The sequence below is a fragment of the Athene noctua genome, chromosome 20 (assembly GCF_965140245.1).
Source record: "Athene noctua chromosome 20, bAthNoc1.hap1.1, whole genome shotgun sequence".
In the NCBI taxonomy this organism is placed as follows: Eukaryota; Metazoa; Chordata; class Aves; order Strigiformes; family Strigidae; genus Athene; species Athene noctua.
This window is the reverse complement of record NC_134056.1, coordinates 5,186,431-5,209,298: the sequence shown is the minus strand read 5'-3', so window position 1 is coordinate 5,209,298 and position 22,868 is coordinate 5,186,431. Positions and strand designations below refer to the sequence as shown.

The 22,868-nt window shown below is 42.6% G+C and overlaps 2 protein-coding genes across 4 annotated transcripts in view; one reads left to right on the top strand and one right to left on the bottom strand.

Annotated features, from left to right (window-relative positions):
- Window positions 1–788: 788 nt before the first annotated feature.
- On the bottom strand, window positions 789–10,284 carry TTF1 (transcription termination factor 1). Of its 3 annotated transcripts, none has more exons than XM_074923997.1 (12): window positions 10,236–10,284; window positions 9,254–9,354; window positions 8,240–9,102; window positions 7,184–7,434; window positions 6,619–6,804; window positions 5,041–5,119; window positions 4,646–4,776; window positions 3,941–4,169; window positions 3,540–3,629; window positions 3,253–3,318; window positions 2,446–2,531; window positions 789–1,997 (listed from the first exon to the last, which is right to left on the bottom strand). In XM_074923997.1, the coding sequence occupies exons 3-12, from the start codon at window positions 9,100–9,102 to the stop codon at window positions 1,837–1,839; spliced, it is 2,142 nt and encodes a 713-aa protein (XP_074780098.1). In that variant the 5' UTR covers window positions 9,254–9,354; window positions 10,236–10,284; the 3' UTR covers window positions 789–1,836. The 3 variants fall into 3 exon arrangements, with proteins under 3 accessions (XP_074780098.1, XP_074780100.1, XP_074780099.1); XM_074923999.1 differs by lacking the exon at window positions 10,236–10,284 and adding an exon at window positions 9,999–10,104; XM_074923998.1 differs by lacking the exon at window positions 10,236–10,284 and adding an exon at window positions 9,679–9,859.
- A 265-nt stretch (window positions 10,285–10,549) lies between these two features.
- The window catches only part of CFAP77 (cilia and flagella associated protein 77), a 61,153-nt gene continuing 48,834 nt past the window's right edge, over window positions 10,550–22,868 (top strand). Inside the window, exon 1 of the mRNA XM_074923934.1 lies at window positions 10,550–10,675. Coding sequence (XP_074780035.1) covers window positions 10,550–10,675 — 126 coding nt within the window. The remainder of the gene's footprint in view (window positions 10,676–22,868) is intronic.

The following is a 22,868-nucleotide window of genomic DNA, read 5'->3' as shown; positions in this document are numbered from 1 at the left end:
TGGACCTAGCTGCATCTAGGATCCGTCAGGAGATTAGAAAGCAAGGGGGTCCACTCTGAACCTTGTGACTCGACAGAGAGTCTTCCTTACCCTTTGCATCTCCAGTCTCTGTGTGAATCATTCTAACTCGATTCTAACTCATTTTCCTTTGCATGTTTTTCCATAAAGTAATTAGTAAGGTGAACATTGCCATCAAACTTACTGAACCTTGGTAAACCACTGTTAAATGTTGTTAAACTCCACTGAATTTACTGAACTCTGTCAAATTATTATCTTATCTCAGTAAAACATATTGCTGCTCCCTTTTTGAGTGAGGTACGTTTCCCCTATCTGTGTTTCCCTTTAAAGCAAAAGATAAAATAAATCTCCTTCTGAAGACAGTTTATTTCTGAGAGATCTACTCTACAAACTCTACAACCACACTACCGTTTGTGCTCTAGCCTGCAGAAAATTCAGAGGATCTCCATCTTCCAGGAAATAAAACCTGAAAACCACAAATGGCTTAGATTCAAAAATTCAAGTTTTTAACCTTCAATCATGTAAGGCAACAGAAGCAAGTCAAATGCCTAAGTGCAAGGCAGCTGGTACATTTTTCCTTCCTCCCCATCCCATTTCATCTCTTGCCTGGAAAACTTACCCTTGTACTGGTAGCTGATCTCATGGGGTCCTGCCTGACTCACAAAAGTCACGCTGTTTTCTGTCTTCAGAGAGATTAAAAGCCAGACACAGTTAAATATGGGAAGTTCTCATTTAGCATTCTTCCCTATAAGTCACAGTCCAGAAGAACCTCCAACAACAAGGCCTTTATTTCAAGCCCTTGAAAGTTCCACATTTTTGTAACAATTTTTAAAATTAAAGGAGGAAATTCTCACTTATCAAAATGACCATCAAAAAGTAGTATGTCAGAAACCAAGTCTTTCATTACTTTCTATTACAGCATATGGGAAATAGAAACAAGCCATACAAATACTTTACACACATTTATTTATTTTTTTACATTCAATCGGTCAATCTATAATTAATCATTCTAGGCTGAGAGTTAAAAATACCAAAGACATGAGTACAACCTCCATCTTAACTCTCAATTTTCTTACCGAAACATATAAATTCTCCTTGGCAAAACAAAAATATATATATATGTATGTATGTATATATATATATACACATTGTCTATTTTGTCTCTGTATTCCAAGTATTTTAAAAAAACATTTTAAATGCATTGTTTTGGTTAGCATGAAATGACATTGCAATTCATTAATACTAATGGACAAAAATCTGTTTTCTCTAGAAAGGCTGATAAAAGCATAAGTCTACATCAAAAATAAAAAACCAGTTACTTTTAAGAACAAGACACCTGTTAAAAAAAACCCCAAAGACTCAAAGCTGTGCTCTTTCCATCATCACAGATGTCTAAAGATTTATTAGAGATTTAAAAGCAAATTTTCCCAATTCCACGAATATAGTTTATTTAAGTGGTTTAAAACTCATTAAAGTTCTGAAAACCAAGTTCATGTACAAAGGGTAAACAGCAGCTTTCAGCTCCAGAGAAAACAAAGCAGTGGAAAAAATACTGGCTTTAAGACATTCAGAGAGCAACTTGGATGCTTAAATGAAGAATTCTAAAACCAGAGCTAAATTAAGGTAATAAAAAGTGGCACAAAAGCTGTATTTACCTCAGTCTTTAATACGAAACAAGAAAATCAGACATGCGTATCTTTATACTTTTCCCATTATTAGATAGCCTGTGCACCTGCAGTTGTTGATCTGCACCCACCATCAACCAGATCCATTTTGCAGTTCAATACACAGACCAGGAATTCCATTTAGGGCAGTCAATTAATCACTCTCTTCACTGCAGTCAAAAATGTCACTGAGCTGGAAAGCCTTCTTCTGTTGACTGGCTGTTGAATTGTCAGAACTAAGTTGTTTCCCCTTCCTTTTTTCTAAGTTTTCTTCAAGTTCTGGAAGTTTCTTTTTGAAAAGATAATCAATAATTTCTTTGGAAGAAAAAAAAAAAAAGAGAGAAAAAAAGCAGTCTTAATCAGGTCTGTAGGAGAACTGGATGCCTAGAGGAAACAGGATCTCACAGACAAAAATTATTTTGTCAGTGTTAAATGAAAAAAATCTCCCTGTTCTGTAATAATCACAGCAGCTGCAGGGTAGATACACACATACATACATGCAAAGATAAACTAGAAGAGCAGTCATAACACTTTTAAAGCTAAAGTATTAAAAAGAAGAGGTTCATAAGCACTGCATGAAGGTGACATTAAAAGTAAACTCTTATTTTTTAAAAAAAGCATTTAGTAAAATAAGTGTAAAGCCTGAGATTTTTAGCTAGTTTACTTAGGGGAAAGCTACCACAAAGACTTGAACTAGAATACATATTCTCTTAGATTCAAGCAAAAACCTTAAGGAGTATATACAAACAGCTGGGATACTGACCAGAAAAACTCTTTTTTTGCCAAAGAGGGACACAGGAGACTTTTAGCTTATAAAATTTTGCTTGAACATAGGCTCTAGGGACATCTCTGAAAAGAGAAGAGTTCAAAGATTTAGTGGTGCTAGGAACTATTACAAACATTTAGTTGTTACTGAGTTATCCATTCATGAAAGTGATGCCAGTCAAACAATATCTTAGCTTTAGGTAGAAAGGATGGATTTCAAACCCTAAGTAAAACAGTTTTTCAAGACAGCAATTCACCTTGAAGGTAAGAACCTAAACCATGCCATCATACATACGTATTATATGTTGAGTGAAAAGAAACAGGAAATGAAACTGAAAGCACGTGGAGGAAAAAAAAAAAAAAACAAAACAGCACTGTAGAGAAAGTATAGCATTCACAGTATTGGTAATTTCATACTCAACACTTACTTTGTATGGAAGAAGACTATTAGATTGTATTACACTTTCCTCTAATTATCTCTTCTTCCTATGTGTTGATTTAACACCCAGGAAAGTCTTTTCTCAGAGAGTTTAGCACAGACTACGTAACGCAGTCGCAGTTCTAGTACACAGAACGCACTGGGAATACAGTCAGTATTGCCTCAAGTGGTTAAACAAAAGTTTCAAAGTTTATAGGCATGGTTTACTGCTCAGTACTATGCAAGGATATACACCTGTACATTACCAAACTAAATTATATTTTCTATAGTTGTAGAGGTCTAAGAGCTTTGATTCCTTTGTGGAATTTTTAACACTGACTGCTTCAACTATCCTTCGTATCCATAAAAAGAGGAAAAAAGCTTTACCCAATCGTATTACTGAGTTCTTCCCAGTTTACATCATTTGCATCCTCCACTTTCATTTCATACAACCTATGAATACAATACAAAAGCAGTTTGTAGGCAGAATTCAAGAAATAATTCAATAATGCTCACAGCTCCCCCAGTCAGAAGTCACAGGACATTTTATCCAAAGAAAGAGTGGTTGTGAAACCGGTATGAAACCGCAGGCATGTTACCACCCTGCAAGCTTTTATAAACACAACTCAGAACAGTAAGAGATACAAAAACATTCCAGTACCTCTGAACTATACCTTTTAATAAGATTGATCTTGGCCTGTAATCCTTTGGTCCCCCTATATAACTGCTGCCCTTTGGTCATCTTGTTTGTTAAAATTGTAGTCCTTTGAAAACACACAAAAAAAGGTTTCTATCATTTCAAGATATTCCAAGCATCAAAAGGAAGAGTCTTCAAGATGATACTGCTGCTACAGAGAAGCAGGAATCAGGCTTCACTATCGCTGCAAGAAAACTTACCACAGCTAGCAAAGAGATATTTATTTGTCTGAAACCCATTTGCAATGCCTCTCCTGTAGTCTACAAGCTATTTGTTACCTATCTTACCAAACTACCATCATGGTACAAACAGTTTTGCCAAATAGTTAAATACTCCCCAGAACACATTTTGCTATTTCAGTTTAATATAAAACCTTACCATTTCTGTTTACATTGTCTCCAATAGCGAGTTCCCACTTTAGCTTCAATCTCAGTCCATGGTAATTTCTGGTACAGCTTCTCACGGTCAATTGACAGATCTCGTTTTGACTTTGATGATGATAAAAGAGAATTTGCATCTTCCATTTCTGTTCTTTTCCTAATCACCTCTTCCACTGCATGCATTAACTTCTGGGTCTCTTCCTTTGACCAAGGTCCATAGTTGATAGCTAAAATTGAAAAATAAGGTTGAAGCATAGTTTATCATAAATGATTAGGAAAAAAGGCAAAAGAGCAAATGCTTCACTTTGCATTATTCTTATTTTCAAGACAAGCTTCTTAACACACTTCCTAGAAACTCTTCTGCCTACCAGATTTGAGAAAGGAGTTCAGCCCAATCACTGAAAAATAGCACTGATCCCTAGTTTCTATCTTCTAAAACCTGGTTGTCAAATTCCTGCCACACTCCCCCTGAAAGCACCTATTTAGATGGCAGTTCCATTAAACAGAGAGTTGTATTTTTTCCACTTTCTTTTCTATCAGAGACTGTTCTTATCCCTTATCCCCTGAAAATGCAATCAGTGGTCTGGAAAAAAAAACCACCACAAATTAATTTTAAAAAAATCAGGGCACATACAACATGCAGTTAAAGTAACTTCTCAAACTGCAATACACAGAATGAATTGTCTTTCTTAAAATTACATACCCGACTTGATTTCAGAGTATTTCATGGCTACTGAGAGGTTAGAACGGGACATCATCTCAGAAATCTTCTTCCAATCATTGCCATGCATAGCATGATACTTCTTTAATTTTTCTTTTTCTTCCTTAGTATACCTAGTTGAGAAAATGGGCACAGCTTCAGCTGTAAATTCAAACCATTCCAATATCTTAAAAGAGCTGTAATCTTTACAGGCGTTTCAATGTCACTCATTAGAACAGAGGAACTGATAAGGACTACTCAGAAAAATGAACTGTCAATTAAGTCACAGTAACTGGCACAAATGGGAGAGATGACCTTAATTTATATCCATTTTTAATGTACTAATAAACATCAGAGACTGATATTAGCATTCGGAAATTCTCAAATGACTCGCTTACCTCCCTTTATAATTATTTGGGTCAAACATCTTCCTTGCTCGATAATATATCAGCCTCCAGGGTCGTGGTATACCCTCAGCTAGAAGGTAAATGATTCTTTTTTAAAAAAGATTTCTCACACTGGTGAGGCCACTTTAAAAAAAAAAGCCAAAACAAAACAAAACCAAAATCCAACAACATACATTTTCATGACTGTGCTGTTAATGATAGATTCTGTCAGTTCAGGAGAACGTACTCTACACCACTTCAGTAACTGCACAGGAAATAGCCTGAACAGATTCTCCTGAGGAGTTTCAAAGATATAGTTGTTACAACCATGGTGAGACTGTGAATACTGACAGCTGGTAAATAATTGTGTGTGTGCCTGCACATGTGCGGGTGAATATTGAAAACTGAATTTTTGAACTCTCAAGCACAAACTCACTAGCTACAAATTGTACAGACTGTCTGCACATTTGATCCAGATGCAATTAAAATTTAACATACTGAATACTCCCATTAATAGAGAGGCACGAGACAGCCGCCAGTCAGGAGGCTGATGAGACATTGTGCGTCTGCATCTAGACTATTTTGATTGGGAAAAGCAGGGACTGGGGACATTGAGGGAAAAAAGAAAGAAAAGTGAAGATCATGGCTAAAGGAAAGATTCTAAAGGGAAGATTTTTGAAGTGGGGGAAGATCTGCAGAGACCAATACCTGGGAACACATAATAATCTTGGTCAGCGATGCCCAGGAGAGGTGACTGCAAGCAACTCCCCTAACACCAACATGACCTTCTGCCCAGTTTTCCCAGGTGAGGAGCAATCTCCCAGATGGGAAGGGAAGTCAACATCAGGTAAATGTGACGATGCAGAGAGAATCGTTCTGTGTGTGAAATAACCAAGGAGGAACAAATCTGTAGCCTCATTGATCCTTAAATAAATGCTAGTATCCAAATCCATTACAGGTTGTCATTCACTCCGAGAAGGTGCACTGAGTGGCTTCATCAGAGGTGTTACAAAACGAGCAATGTCTACCATACAAAGTGTGAATGCCTTCCAGCCAAGAAGAGCCCAACAAAATGAGTAAAGAGGAAGAGAAGTTCCTCCTGCAAACAGAATCTTAGCCATAAGAATTTTGTTTTCCTCAAGTCTTGAAAAACTACCTACTTAGGCTAACAACCTACATTCTTGCAGTTTCTGCCATCACTCAGTCCTAAATATACCACCTATTCATGTGCTCTAAGAACAGTTGACAATTTCAGATAGGACTGAATCCCACCTCCCATTATTAAGTCACTATGCTTAGCATATGCCTAGCAAATAATGCACCTTAAGCCATAAAGCCCAAATACAAGTTTGAAAGTCTGTAAGTGGTCCTAGTCATGATGATATTTTAATCTCTAAACTCTTCACACCCAAGGTAAGAACAGTATACTGTACAGATTATCAACTACATAATCTCAGCAGCATGCTCTTTTTTTTTGCCAAATCTAGCAACATTAGTGTTTTTCAATAAAAATTTTTAAAAATACATCGTCATATCACTGGGTTGTGGAATGTAACATTCAGCTATTTGAGGAGAAACTTAAATACTTACAAAGTTTTTCACAAAAAAGATGTTCTGCCTTTAGGCGATTGATAGCTTCTTTATCTTCTGGATACCTTGAAGTAAACAGGACTTTTTCAGCACTGTCTATTCCAGTCATCAATAAAAACTCTTCAACATTTTTTCGGATTTGATTATTTTCCTTCTGGGAAAACCTGCCAAACTTGACAGCAATACCTAAAACACACAGAAAACTTTATTTTAAATTAAAAAAATAAAAATAAAAATCAAACCTCTAGTACCATCTCTTGTACATTACATTTCAGGTTTTACCAAATGTGTAACAAAAGATCAACAAATTCAAAAGGTGAAAAGGAAAACTGGAAGAGACAAAACAAGAGCTGGGAGCAGGTAATGTATGCATATGGTTTGGACTGTAATTTGACAATGAGGAAGTAGATGTTATGAAGCAGAGAAACAGAAAATATGTCCATTGGGATGAAGTGAACCCAACTTCATGGACATGACAGATGTGATACAGAATATTTTCCCTCTGTCAAGCATTCACACAGCTGCACAGTCCTTCCTCGCTGCAATAATATTTTAGAGAGCTCACCTTGTTTTTTAAACTCTTTAAACCTCATTAGGTCTCTTCCTGCCATCTTCTTGATTGAACTGTCCGATATATTCCTCACATGAGGAATAAACTCTTCCAATTCTTGTTTTGCAGTATCCAAATCCACAACTGAACACGTGCTATAGTCCAGGCACTCTTCACCATCCAGAGTAAGCTCATCGGAGGCTGCTATTTTGGTAAAGGAACTATTCTTGTCCTCCTTTCTATTTGATGTCAATGGTTCTGATGTCCTGATGTTTAAAAAAAAAAAAAAAAGCATAAAATAAAATACACCAGAGCTCCAAAACAGAGATTTTGTTACTATCTCTACATTAAAAGAATCAATGTTAATTAAAGAACACATTCACTTCCTTGAATTTCCAACCTTTTAACACAGATGTCATTTATTATCAAATTCCTATACTTACAACGTTCAAAAAGCCTGCTGAGATTTTAACAATCTGCACCTTTCCCACAAAGCTCTCACACATGGACATACAGAAGAAATAGCGTCTCTTGCTACCACTGGCAGCACAGAACTTTTCCATCTATCTCTTACTAGTGCTCTTACTATAGGTTCTAGACACTGTAAAAGCACCAAGAGCTACTTACATGAACATTTGTTTGCACAGAACATTAAAAATCTTTAGTTGAGCTTACTAGCTGCTTAGTAAAAACATATATGTTCGCTATAAATACCGAATTTAACAAATGAAATCCCTTTTTCCCCGCTTTTTTTTACTAGATATGAATTGCTTGCACATAAGCTATTTCCATACCTACAGTTTTTAAATAGGAGAAAATATTCTACGTTGAAGGCAGCGTTGGTGTATTCTTACAAACTTTCACTGTATCTTCACAAGATCATTAAACTCTTTAAGCTCTTAAAGTAGGTCTCTATAACATCTTCAAAAACCTTGACAGTATGTTGTTTTTAAAAATACATACTAAACAGACTAAAGAAACATCTGGGACCCAGATAACGTAGAAACATATTTGGGGTATGGCAGGCAGGGGCGGGGGGAAGAGAAAACCACAGACAAAACGCAAACTTACGGTACATCAGATTCCGAAGAGCTTTCTTCCATGACAAAAGCACAGCTTTTTATCTTTCCAGCAGGAACTGGACTTTTTTGAGATTTACCAGCTGCTTTAGCCAGCTTAGAAGAATTAGCAGGTACCTTCATAGAATCTTTTCTCCTGGCAGGAGCAGCACCACAGTCACCATGTTTATGCCACTGCTGGGGTGTGGCTACACCACGCTCTGCTGTAGGTAACGGCCGAACCGTGTCTTCCCCTGGCCTGTTCTGCTCTGGAGATGACAACAGCGACTGGTCAAGGGTTACATCTGTCTCTTCCTGAATATCTTGGGTACTACTGCGTCTTTTCTTCCTCTTCTTTTTTGATCTTTTATTGTCATCTTTATCATGCGTTTCGGGGGGAGGCAGCTCACATACCTCATCCTCCTCAGGCAATTTTTCTTTTCTTTTCTTCTTAACAGATTTTTTTAAATAAACGTAATCAGCATTGAGCTCCTGACAATCAGTGCTATGATGATTTACTGTGACATAAGTTACATCGCTTTGCTCATCCGTACTATCACTATACTTCTGCTTTCTTTTTTTCTTTCGGGAAGCATACTCTACAGTTTCATTACGAATTTCACGTTGCAGTCCTACAGAAGAATTATCTAATGAATACTGTTGCTTCGCTCTCTTGTTTTTTGTTTTTTTCTTCTTTTTACAGCCTTCATCACTCTGTGCTGTGTGTTCTTCAAACAGCACTGGAGAAGCACAGCTGAGTCTTTCATCATTCTCATGTCTCTCCTTGTACTGTTTGTGGTTTTTTCTCTTCTTCTTGAGAAAATTCTGAACCTGAAAATCATCTGCATTTGCTTCTTCTGTCATATTTTTTCTCATCTTAAATAATAAAGATACGAGTTTTACTCAAGTGCTATAATTTATGTACTGTTACACACTATTACACAGTACAAACAAAACCCACCCAAAACATTAAGATACTATAGAACTACTCAATATTCTCTCAGGAGCATACAATAAAGTTACTTACTTTTCAATCCAGCTAATTTTGTAAAGTGACTATGAAAAAGCAGTGCTTTCTTCATTAAACAGATGTGCATCACAGCTCTATTCAGCCTTAAAATTGTCTTCCTGTAACAACAAAGATACACTTTCACAACTATGGGCTTTAAGTTGTTTTTTAATAACTAAGCAATTACAGACTACTTTCAGCACTGAAACAGCAACAAGCTGAAAGTAATAAATATTAAACTAATCAGCACTAAAACCAAGTTCTCTAATTAGAAGCTTCTGACTGGCTTTGCCTATACTTCAGCAGGCCCAAGCCTAGCCCACCTGCTCCCATGGACTCTGTAGCCAGAATAAATCTATTCCTGAAAACTACGGAGTTACACAGAGCAGGCAAGAAGTATTTTTTAGCACATTTCTTAAGGCCAGCACGTACAAAGCACTTACAAAGCAACACTCCGTCATCTCTGAAGCACAGGACTCTGAATTATCTCCAACAGTTTCCAGGGCCCACCGGCACCAGACATCACCGCTGCCGGGAAGCGGCTGCCCTGAAACCTCTGGGGACAAACGCCGAGCCCCACAGCTCTGGGGACAAACGCCGAGCCCCACAGCTCTGGGGACAAACGCCGAGCCCCACAGCTCTGGGGACAAACACCGATCCCCGCCCCACCCCACAGCTCCTACAACAAAGCCAGGCCGCGGGCACGCCCAGGCTGGACAAGACGCCGCGTTACCCCCCCCTGCGCGGAGCACGACCCACGCACCGGCCAGCCCGTCCGCCGTTACCCTCCGCCTCCTTCCGGGGGTACCGAGGGGGAACGAAACACCCGGAACAACTCCAGGCCTCTCGGAGGCAGCGGGGTGGGCCGGGGCGGGGAAACCGCAGCGCCCTCAGGGACCCTGACGCCCTCCCCGCCAGCCTCTCCCCCTCCCCGGCCGGGACAGCGCGTCCCGCCGCTCCCGCGGGGAATAACGGTCGCGCCCGGCGCCTCTGGCCGCACCTCAGAGCCACGCGGGTCCACCGGCGTCCGCCCGTAACACTCCCCCCCGCAACACTCCCCCCCGCACACCTGGTACCGGACTCTCCGTTCCCCCTCCCCTCGTCCCGGCGGAAGCGGCTCCAGCCGGACCCACCAAAGCGACGGACCCACAGCGTGGAACGGCGGTTGCCAGGAGACGGGGCACCGCCACCCCCCACGCTCACGGGTGGGAGCTGCAGTTCCACGGCGAGATCCTCCCGGCCCGGCTGGGCTACTCGCCCACGGGGCCACCCGCCTCAGCTCCGACTCCCCCCCAGCGCGGCCCGGGCGGCGAGATGGCCGGCGGCGGAGCGTTCCCCCCGCGGCGGCCGCTGACCCTGGCCGAGGTGGAACCGGGCAGCGAGAACGAGCGGCTGGGGGTGGTTCGGGACAGCATGTTGCGCAACCCGCTCATCCTCAAGGTGAGCCCCGGCGCCCCCCGGTCCCTCCCGGACACCCCCACCCCGTATCCTACCGCCGGTACCGGCGAACAGGACCCCGGGGGGGGGGGAGGGTCTCACGGTCCCCGCGGGAGCCGCAGCCACACAGCGAAAATGTTTCCCGTTAAAGCACCCGAAAGGTGACAGCAATTGAAAACAGTTTTTCCCCCCAATAAGTTATAGGACAAGGAGGGAAAAATGTGTTCTCTCACAGCTCCTTCGTGGTTTATCACCGTTAAACACCCGGTAGCCCCTGGATGGTGCCAGGGAGCAGCGTGGGATGGGTTGGGGGTTTTTTTCGGGTGTTTTTTCAAGCAATAGCCCCACGGCTTGAGGAGCTCTTGGGGACAGGGACCAAGATGTCACTGGGGCTGCTCTCTGCCAGACCCCCGCAGCAGAGGGGTGCTGGGGAGGGGGGACGCAAACTCTAACCGCCAAAATGAGGATTTTCATACTGGCAGGGGAGGTTACAGTCACTTCACAAACTCCTGATGCGTCTCATTTTACCAATTCCACTTGTATCCCTGTCCTGTGGCTAGGCTGAGCTCTGGGCGGGCCTTAGAAAGCTTCAGGCATCTCACTTGGGTTCCCTCCTGATCAACAGCCACAGAAAGTCGCGCTTTAACCCTTCACCTTCCCTCGAGTCGTGCGTGCCCCCCCTCCCCGCCCCAGCCGGCAGCTGAAGTACAGCTCTCGTCCCCTGGATGGCACTCGCAGAATAGCTTCGTGCCCTAAACCAGCTCTTTCCGACCCCAATCCCAGTCAGGGACACGCCGCCGGGCCGGTACTAACACCCTCCCCCCCCCCCCCCCCCAGTGGCGAGGGGCCGGATCGTTGCTCGGAGCGCGCAGAGGGAGAGAAACGGCGGCTGCAGCCCCCGCCAGCCCCTCCCGCAGCGGGCTCCGAGCCGTTGGACCAGCTGCACTTTCCCTCTTCTCCTGGCGAGGGCAGCCAGTCCTGCTCAAAAGCCGTCGTTGTTTTTCCACAGCAGCCAGCGGTGACATTTAAACCGCGGCTGCTCAGCCTCTGCTGCGGTAGTTACGCTCTTGAGTTCCCCCGGTAAGAGTACCCGGCAGCGGCAGGCTTGGAAGTCGGCCATAAAATGTTGGCATTAGGAATATCACAGAAAATTTGAGTCTTGCAACACTGAACTTTTTTTTTTTTTTCTCCTCATGAAACTCTAAAAATCGATTTGGAAATCATATTAGGAAAGCAAAAGGGAAAAAAAAAAAAAAAAGTAGGTTGTGTGTCATAACTCAAAACCAGCTTCACTTTTTCAAATCCAAAACTTCAACCTTCTGTCTTTTCTCTGGATCCTGTAAATTTGATAGGAAGTAGCGGTATCTTTGCTTCTAAGTGGGATGGGGACAAGTTCTCCTCGCCCAGCTGCCCCCTAGAAAGAGCTGGCATGGACCGGCATAGGGCAAACCCCCTCGGGTGCACTGCTGGGGGGGACGGGAGGCAGCCCCACATCTCCCCCATCCCTCAAACTGTTTCTGCCTTTCTTAGAAAAGTGTGCCAGTAAATACATTTTTAGGCTATTCATGAATATGAATCAGAAGAATATGTAATTATGTGGCACTTAAGGTACGATAAGGCATAATTGCAGGGGCTGGGTTGGTCCTACTTATTTTCACGATGCATCTACATTCTTTAAATTAAAATAGGTGTAAACCATCCATCAGCGCCGTAAATCCCAGGTCTACGAGTGTAACGCTGGGGTCATCCTACAAAGGGTGGCTCCTCTCCTGTAGTGTGTATGTTGCAGGTAGGTTATATGTGGTCATTAAGATTATGTTGATTTACGTGGGAGTTTTGCCTGTCTGGATGGGAGCATTCGGCCGAGTGCTGCCTGTCCCTAGAGCTCAGTTGATGTCTTCTCCCCTTGGGTCCAGCAGTTTGCTCAGCCTCAGCTTTAGGGCTTGAGTATTTTCTCAGCGTAACTGGTGCAGAGCATCCCGGCAGGGGGAATTGGGAACAGTTATAAATCATGGGATGTTTTAATAAGATCCAATCTGGATTTCTGCTATCTGACCAGGTGAAACTCAAATTTGAGCAAGTTTTGAGAAAATGTAGTGTTAAATTTTAGCATTCTGGACAACTTCTGTTCTTTCAGAGCTTCTTTACAGGAGGGTGTCCTTCACCCTGATCCAGCCAGTAAGGATGTAGAGATCTTCACTCATATGATGCAATTCCTTTCGTGTGAAGTAACTAGGCTATTAACAGGGATCGTTTTACTCTTGGAACCAGCGGTAATTTCACCTCATGGTAAATTATATTGTAAAGTTTGTGCAATAAACTGCTGACCCCCTGCCAACTGCCTTCCCACCTTGCCTCATGCCCTATTGAATGCTGAATTTACCAGGGTGTCCTCGGCTGCCAGGAGGTGACAGTGACAGGTGCTGGCACTCGGCCAGTCCCCATCACTGGTGCACACACCAGTAGTGGCAAACTCACAGTGTCAGCCCTCTGCCACGTGTCCTCTTCATACTTCCAACTGCAGCTTGGGATCTCCTCCCCCTCCGGGGAAGGGACCAGGTATTTTGGAGAGAGTTGCCAAAGGGGATGGCCAGCAAGTCCCAACCCTCCTGCTCTGCAGTGCCACCTGAAAACCAAGGACATAAAGATGGTTTAGAAGAAAGGGACAAAAGGTTTTGAGACAACTGCTGCTTGGACAAGTGCTTCTGGCAGCCCTGGGAAGGCACTGAGGAACGCACAGCTCCAACAGCTGTCATTAAGGTTCACCCAACAGCAACTACACAAGAACCTAAAACCTAGAAGCAATGAGTGGGATGCTTAGTCCCTGATCTTCCTCCAGCGAGTCCCCAGAACCCTAGTGCAAGTGTGACCAACCTCCTACATCGCAGCAGCTAGCAACAGGATCTCCTACTTCCTCTCCCAGTTCTCTCACGTATCTTCTAAAGAAGGCATCACATATCCAAAGGGAGACCACTGCACAGACCGAGTGACCCTCCTGCCTCAGCTCTGCCCAGCCCCATCCTCCTCCTCCTGCAATGTGTCTGCGCACACCGGCTATCACAGATTAAAAACATCATCTTTTCACAGAAAGATTTCTAGGGATCAATGCTCTATTTTTCTCTGGTAGAATATATGATGTGTTTTAATTAATCAAGGAATTAATTTAGTTTATCAATATATATTTGCTTGCAGCATAAAACTGAGGCAAGTATTTCATCTACTGATGCCAGTAAAAATCTGAGCAAAGCATTTTTGGTTTGTTTGTTTTTACCAGTAAAAGCCTTAGCCAAGCACTTTTCTCAGTACAAACTTACTGAAAACTACTGTGTTACAAAAATAAGCCAGCTATGGGCAGGGAACAAGACTTCTCTACAGTTAACCCTCAGCATGCCACACTCCAGAAAAAGTGGCCCACACCAGTTTGGTTACATTTGTATTAACATCTTTTGGATAATATGCCATAATTACGTTCAACATATCACTGCCAAAGTCATCGTTGTCACCAGCCTGGAGCTGGTGGTGTGTGGGAAATGGGAAGTCACAGCTGCCAGACCCACACACCAAAGCATCCTCTTACCTGTTAAAGTGTGGCCAGGGGACACGCAGAAAGCAGGGAACTGCTCTCCATGAAACACCTTCAGAGCTGAAAGGCATCCAACTCGCCTTCAGAGCCCCAACCGCAGCTCTCAACATTAAAAAGTTGTTTCAGAACTGGCAGTTCTGAGGAGGAGGATGGTGATGGTGCTTTGCTTTCCGGGAAAGGCTTGTGCCAGGTTTTAATCCAACTCATCCAGGCTGCTGCAAAACCAGATTTAACAAACAGAAGTTTTCAGCACTGCTGGAATGCCCAATATTTGTTTTAAAAGCTTATTATTTACATGTCGACTGGCTCTTTTTATTGGTCTGAATGCCAGGCCATTTAGGGTTCATTTTCCTAAGCTCTTTATCTCCAGCCCTGAGGGCTGGAATTGTTTCTTTTTTCCAAATAAGATTGAACAAGAGCTACAGGAAGGACTCAGGCAATAAAATTTCATCAGCCACAGTTTACCGAAGAATAACATGTAATACAAAAAACCTCACAAAACCACGGGAATTGGCACACTGATAGCTTTGGGTTTGGCAATTCCAGCAGAGGAAGGATTAACTAGGCCAGAGAGGCTGAACTGGCCTTTCTAGTGGAGGAAGGGGACACCTGGGAGCCTGCACCATGCCCAGGGAGAGCAGCTCGCTGTGGGTGACAGCAGGGCACCCATCAGGTGGCCGTGGGACTCCATCACCGTGTGGGTACCAAGTAAAGGCAGAAATCTTTTTCCTTTCATGCCTACTGAACCTTATCATGAAGTATTTCTGAGCCGCTTGACTTGTCACAGGGCAAGGCACTGCTGAGAGTTGTTGCAGACTCATTTTGGTTTCTGGAATAATCCATAGGAAGGGCAGCTGAGAAAAGCAAGTAGTGGCATTTTATCAAACTAAAGTTGTGTCACATCATGAAAAAAAAGCTCTAATTATGCAAGACACAAACATGGACAAATGCATGGTGTGAAAAGGAATATTACAACTTCGAGTTGTAAAGTGCATGCATCACAAACATCTCTTGCAATTACTGAAAGCGCAGATTTTCCATCCATGAAGCTTTTATTAATAGACCTGCATCGTGGCTGTAACAGGGCTTTTACATCTGAATGTTGTGCTCAATCTTTGGGCCTTTAACCTTCACTTTCCTTTTTTTTTTTTTTTAATCTTCTCTCCAAATCTATTCATCTTTAGCTCTCCCTGCACTGTTGTAGCAGGGAGCCAAGGTGACCCTCGAATGATGCTCCCATCTTGCCAAGCCCTTTCTCAGGGCAGAGCTAGGATACACGACTCACCTTTGCAATCCTCATCCACCTTTATGCGAGGACTGTTAACCCACACAGGAAGGGAAGATGATAAAATAAAGGCTTCTTTACAGACATACCCATCACTGGGGGCTCAGGGAGCGGCCGTACAAGCCATCACAAACCGTGCAGGTGGAGTGTCTGTGCCATGGCTGCACGACAGAAACCAAAATCATTCCCCCTCCACAGAACACCTACGATCTGAGTGTGCCGAGGCAGCGCAGGGCCCTGTGGTCTCTGTAGCACACCTCTGCTCTCCTCAAGTGATCTGAGGGGTCCGCCACAGCCAAGATCTCACAACTTCCACGTTGGCCAAGAGCCCCAGGTGTGGCAAATGCTGCTGACAGCATCACAGCCCTACAATACAGCTTTGGATAACTTCCCTCAGGTGTTAACTTTGTTGATTTAAGTAACTGTTGCCTTTCCTAATACATGCTCTCAGCTGTTTGGAATCAATGCGTCTATTGAAAACGGTCTGGGTAACAGATTTTCGCTTGGCTGTCTCAGGTGAATAACCCCTTAACACAGAGCAGAGTAGCCACAAGTACTGTGAGCTCTATTTGGAATAAGGTCATCTTTTATTTGGTGTTAATTATGCTGTTTACCTCAAATAACTACACGTGCTGAGCATCCTGCCTTCTGTGCTTGCTGCTTGGGGACGCTGAGGATTAATTAGTGTTTATGCAGCATTTTGTGTGCTTATTACTATTATTATTATATCACTACTACTATTACATTTTTGCAATCTAAGGCCAGTGTTGTGCTTTTAAAAATGTATTCTGAAATGTCTACACAGTACAGCTCAATAATTCATTAGAGAAATAAACTAATGAAGGGCTGGTTAGTCAAATAATCATTAGGTTTGGTTCTGAGCTTTGTCTTGCCAATGCTCTGACTTCTAAGGGTTTTCTTCTCAGCATGAACTCATTTAAGATTTTAAATGAATTATTTGGTACACTAAAAATTAAACTCGTTATGAGCTTTAGTGCCCTCCCATATTTTGCACAGACACCACTGAAATAAATAAGGCATTTCCAAGAGGCAAGTAAACGTTCTGCATGAATGTAAGTAGTGGGGTTTTCTCCTGGTTATTTGAAGACAGGACTTAGGCTACAAACTGCCAGCTGTGATTCAGTGGACAGAGGGATGCCACCAGCAGCACCGGGCATTTGTACCTGCTCACCCCCAAGATTGGCATGCAGAATGTAAAAGCAAGTAAAAGGGCATTTTGATCCTTTATGTGAACAAAACAATGCAAATTGGTGAGACTAATAAGCCCAGAAACATTACAAGGTGAATGCCTTTTATGTTCGTGAAAATCTTCTATGTTTATTTGTCTACTACAATGGAAATAAAGCTTCAAAGGCCCTTTGATTTAAAAGTGCATTATTGAAGTCAGCCAGCACAATAATAACCATTAGACCGAATTGCTGCATTATGACCCTAATAGCAGCGTTGTCATAGCAGAGAACATCTGTACAGACTCTTGCCTGAGTTGTTGGTGATATAAAAGCAGAAATTAAGCCAAAAGACGAGAGAATGTAGGCAGAATAGAAAAAAAATAAGATGAGAAGAGGTCACAAATGGGTCCATGCACTCACAGTGCATCCAGAGCTGCAGCAGGCTATAAATTTTTATGATGAACCTAAAACTCAGCCTTTATTGTCTGAAAGATTTAAGAAACTTTGAGGGAGAGCCAACACCAGTTTATGGCATTGGCCACAAACCATGTTAAGCCAAGATACGATTTTCAGAACAATTCAAATCCAAGACACCGTGCAGAAAGTCAGGGGTATTCCAAATCTCCATAACACGCCCTTATCCACAAACCCTTCGCCAGAGCTGCACCAGAGACCCAGCTAAAACTTGTAAGAGCACAGGAATATCTCTGCCCTGTTTCCTCTCCGTCCTCAACTTCCCACTCCAATAGTAATTATCCCTCCTTCTCTGGCACAAGAAAATGACCTGAGCATAGAGGAAAAGCTGGCAGAGGCTCAGTAAGGACCATCCTGGATAGGAGGGCATCGAGCAGGCAACCGGTGGGCAGCTGCCCAAAGAAAAGGTGAAAATCTCTTCATTTTTAAACCTTTCCCACAATCATTTCCCCTCTTTTTGAGTGCTGCCTTGCAGGATATAGAGCAAACGAAGCACGTTCATGGCAATCACAGGGACCAACATTTTCAGTTCTGCATTTTTGCAAGTTTTTAGCCACACTTTCCCCAAGGGCAGATCGCTTTCCACGCAAATTCTTAGAGATGCTCTTATGCTTAATTATTGAATTTGAGAAGCCTTTGTCATCTTGCAGGGATTGTTTAGTTCTTGCTTGGCTGCTCACATTGTAAAGATTAGAGAGAACCTGCATTTGGAGGATATTTTCTTTTTTATCCTCTGGAACTTTACGAAATAAATTACACTGACTTTTCTACTCACATTTATTTGAACTAGTATAGATAAATGAAAGTGGGACCCTATTACTAGTTTCCCAACAACAGCCTTTAAGAAAAACTTCGCTATCAGGGGAAATATCTCTAGTCTGATTTTTTTTTGCTTTTTTATGTCTGAAAATCTTACAAGTGAAATCTGATTAAAAATAATAGTGTAATTCCCAGGCCAGGGGGGGTGCGGAATCAGAAAAGCAAACACAGTGAACCTTCTATTGCTTAGTGAAGAGCTAACTAGGCTGAAAAATAAAGATGGTTTTAATCGTGAGCTTCGGGCTGCTCTCCCAGGTAGAAGAGCCCCTTTGTTTGCAGCACGCTTTTTAACTTCCCAACGTCCCTTTACATTTGGTCTCTCCGATCACCCTCCTGCTCGCTGCCCAGCCTCTCCCGTAGTTCCCAGGAGATACCAATCAGCTGGTCAGGAGGCGACTGTAACTACACTAATTACCATGTATTACGGTGTGTTAAAGCTCTAACACACGCCGAAATGCAAGTTTCCCCGCGCCAGCGCGGCTGCATCCATCGCTGCGCTCTGCCCCTCTCTCCTCCCTCTCCGCAGTGCCACGGCGAGGGGCTGCCGTGCTACCTCTGCCGCCATAATCAGGGAGCTAAAATTGTTATCAGATTAGCCCCAGCAATGAAAAGCACAGTCCCAGATCACACTCGCAGTTAGTTAGCATTTAGATAGGCTGGGACGGAGGTCTGTACAATAGGCATCAAAGCTGAACTCTTGGTGCAGCGAGAGGGATTAATTTCTTTAACCAACATGCCTGATCTGGCCTATCTCATTACCCTGCCTTGTCAGTGTCGATGTTAGATTTGATTGAAGATTATACCATTTAGGCCTTTCCCCTGTTTTCCACAGAAATCAGGCCTATTGAATTGCACATTCTTCCATGGGCCCCTGTCAATACTCAGTGGCCTGAGCCTCTAATTCTGCTTCATTTAAACTTCATCAACTTTTCCAATCAAGTGGAAGGATCTGAAATAGGCTCCGTAAGCAGAAAGGCCCTTTTTCCTTTTGTCAGATAATTTATTCTGTTTTCTCTTTCTCTCCCCCTTGCTTCCCCACCTCTTTCTCTTTTTCTTCTTTTCGCTCCCTTTCCCTGATGCTGAAAATGAGATTACAGTATTTAAATGACTATGATAATCAATCGGGGGACCTTGAGCCGAGATTGAGGTTAATTTTTCTTAGCAGAACAAAGAAGCGTGATGCCATCAGGGATTTGAAGGTGCAATCTGTGTTTCATGCTTGTATTCCTCCCCCCCAACCCAAAACTGCAGTTTTAGGAGTCTTTTCTTGTTACTAACTAGGCAGTTGTTGTGATTTTTAAGAGGCAACCCCTAGGAGAGGAGAAATGTAATTTTGGGCTGATAAATAGCTAACGGCCCTCAATCGACAATTTTAATAGGAAAAAAAAAAATTCACTTACATGGTGTGACTGCAGATCTAATGAAAGTGCTATCATTACCTTATTTATTTTTAAATATACTCAGAATAATTTTCAGCAGTGCTACAAGTAGTCCTTCCAGCCCGCACAGCAGAGTTGTGAACTTTTAACTGAATGCCCCTCTTTCATCCAGCCACTCTTTCTACTTAGCAGCTTTCTTGGTTGCCTGGAAAAAGTGGAGACTTTTGTCATGATTTTGCTAATCAGAAATGGAATCGCTTACGTTCATCCTAAAACCTGCACTGAAATGGCTTGTTAAGTCTTTAGATGATTTATTTTTGGTTGTAACACGCCAGCGTTTGCTCACCTGGATCTTTCCCCTACCCTTCTCAGGAAGAGAGAAAGAGAAAAATATGCATTTCTTTGCTTCCATCCTAGCTGTCTTGTCAGTGCTGTTTTACATGCTGCCACCCAATGTTATCTTTTATTTGTGTCAGGAGAGAGGATTTGACAAGTTCAGTATACAATGTTCATTTGGCAAGGCAAATTTTTCATACCAATTTTGAGTAGAAAATGAAACCATCTTTCAACACAACGAGCAACATCATTTTTGGACAGACTTATTATGAGAAGAAGAATTGCAAAACTTTATTTCCCTGCACGATCCAAAAAAACCCTGGAAATGAGACATTTAAACAAAACAATAAATACATGTATGAATGTTTGAGGCCATCAGTTTGTTTTAGAAATAAAAAATAACCACCAGCTGCTGTCAGGTAGCTGTGGCCTCCTTTTTGTTAATCAGATGCTGCTGAAATTGGTTGCATCATAATGTAGCTTTGTTTCAAATCTTTTAAGCTGTCAGAAGATTGGGAAAGGCAGACCGACTTCAGAAGTTTGTCAGCGTTCGCCAAGCAAAACAGTCATTAGTCGACAGCATGTAGGCTGAGGTTTGCAAAGATGCCCAGGGCCTGAGCAAGGGAGGGACTAGGGGCATTTCAAAGGGCTCTGGGTGCTTTGCCTGCCTCCAGAATCCCAAATGTAACTTCTGGTGGTACTAAACACTCCAAACAATACAATTAACTGAAAAAAAATCATTATAAATTCTGCCGTCCCATGTGTGTCACCAGTTACATGGGTACAGCAGGTTCCTTGGGGATCAGGCTTTTGATTTTGACAGCCCCCCACTACAAAGGGCTTCTGGTCCGTGACAAGGACTTGATGGTGCAACTGCGTAGCGAGGACCCAGGGCAGTTAAATAAATATTTTCCAAGGAAGACCATGCATTGAAAAAGGGCTGTCAAACCTTCACTGGGTGACAAGTTCATTTTAGCTCCCAGGACCCCTGCAAGGTTGAGAGGTGCAGCCTGAGAGCTGTGTGTAGGGCTGCATGTCCTCCATGTTCTGCAAATCCAAGGGAAACCTCAGCCTGTGATGGGAAATGGGATTTATTTTTTTTATACCCCAGCTACGACCCTCTGTGAATTTTACCCCCAGCAAAAGAAGCAGCGGCCCCAAGATGCCTGTTCAACCCCACAGACTTGGAAGAAGCTGTGTTTGTCTCAGGCAGTGGTTTGCTCTAACAGTCTTCTCTCTTTAAGCAAATGTTGACTCACCACGGGGAAATTAAAACTCCATTAGACATTGCCACATTGTAGAGCAGACCCCATTACAGCGGTCGAGTTGCAATTAATTGGTTTCTTCAGATATTACTTAATTCTGGGAAGGCACAGATAGATGGGAAGGACAAGGCTGATCTAAACAATCATTTCCTAAAACAACATAATCTAAATAAACTAATGAAGTGATTACATAGTTATTAATCTAAATATAAGGAAGAGTCAAAGAAAATATTGGGTATATAACAATTTAGAGAAAACAGTAGAGTTAATACCATTCTGGTTAGACTCATCATGAGGCAATCAGTATTTGTGCTTAGGGATGGATGCTGGTTTAGCAGATTAATTATATTTCATGCAAAAAACCTGCCATTTCAAAGCATCCCTGCTTTTGTTCAGTCTGTTGTTCATGCTACTTAACTTTTCAACACATAGATGGAAGGGGCCACTGCAGGTTTGGGGATTGTTTTTTAACTAAGGTTAATTTTAGATTAGGAAACGTAGAGCAAAATAACCATAAAAAGAGATTCACTTTTGTGGACATGAAATAATTAGTCATTTGGAAATATTCTGGCACAGGGAGGGCCAGGGAGTCCCTCTGCAGAGAGGCAGCAGGGAGCTGCATGCTTGGGGAGCCCACTGCATCAGTGCCTGGGGTCCGTGGGGCTCCCAAGAGTGGTGCAGTATCCCCCCAGCCTGCTGCCAGTGCAGGGAACAGATCCAGCCATCTCCCATGTAGCTCTTCTGTGCAAAGCTCATTCGCTTGCATTATCAGGGTGAGAAAGTATTTGGCTTCAGGAGAATAAATAACTAGGCCTTATAAGTCATTAAAAATGTATTACAAGAAAAATACAGTGCGGCTATAAATAGAAAACAAAGCAATTCCTATATAAACTTTTACCATGACTGTTACTGAGACTATTCATCACTGTCTGGTTTTAAGTGAGTTTAGCATCCATGATCTCTGGAGACTGATACCCCTTGAAGCTGCCGTTCTCCTGCTCGGGCCCTGGCAGCCTCTGTAAGCCTCCCCCAGTTTTGACGATGAGCATTTAGTGGCTCAGGTCTGTGACCTGCTCAGTCTATCTGAGCGGAGCCGAGCTGAGATGGGGGCAGAGGGGCTGGTCAGTCCCAAACTGGAACTTTGGTGGTTTTCCCTCCCCCCCCCCCGTTTTTTTTTTTTTTAAAGTGGAAATATTTTACTTATTTCTAATTCAGTTACATTTGTGACAGTCTGACACGTAGCAGTTACTTCCACAAAAGATACTCTCCCTGCAAACCTCCACACATACAGATCTTTGACTTAATGTGAAATGAACTCTATGTAGCAATACATTAATCATTCAGTCATACATCATTACTATCTTCCTTTTTGTTACTACTTAAACAGCAGTTCATGTAGGTGAAGTCAAGTATACCTAGCCATTTTTAAACCTTTCCTGAGGAATATGCACATTTTTTGAAGAAGCTGGTATGATCTCCACATTCTGCTTAGTGCACCAAACGGAGTCAGGGCAAGCTTGCTTTCAGGGGCACATGAACTGCACTTTGAGCTTTCAGACTTCAATGTTAAGAGTTTTTGTCCTCTGATCTGGTTTGGTTTTGTTCTGGGTTTTTTTTGTCATGTCAAGCAATAAAGGGGGAAGAACTAGGTGGCTAATACACCTTAGTGCTACTTAGCACCTACCAGCAAAGATGATAACTCAAAATTTCAACTAACTTCAGCTGTGTGATGTTATAACTTTAAAAAAAAATCAAATCCTGACTGTGATCCCAACACAAAAACTCTGTGGTAGAGTACTTGCAGAACTCCTGTGTGTAGCTAATAGGTTGCTCCAAGGAAAAGACTGGGTTGCCTTGGCTGGACA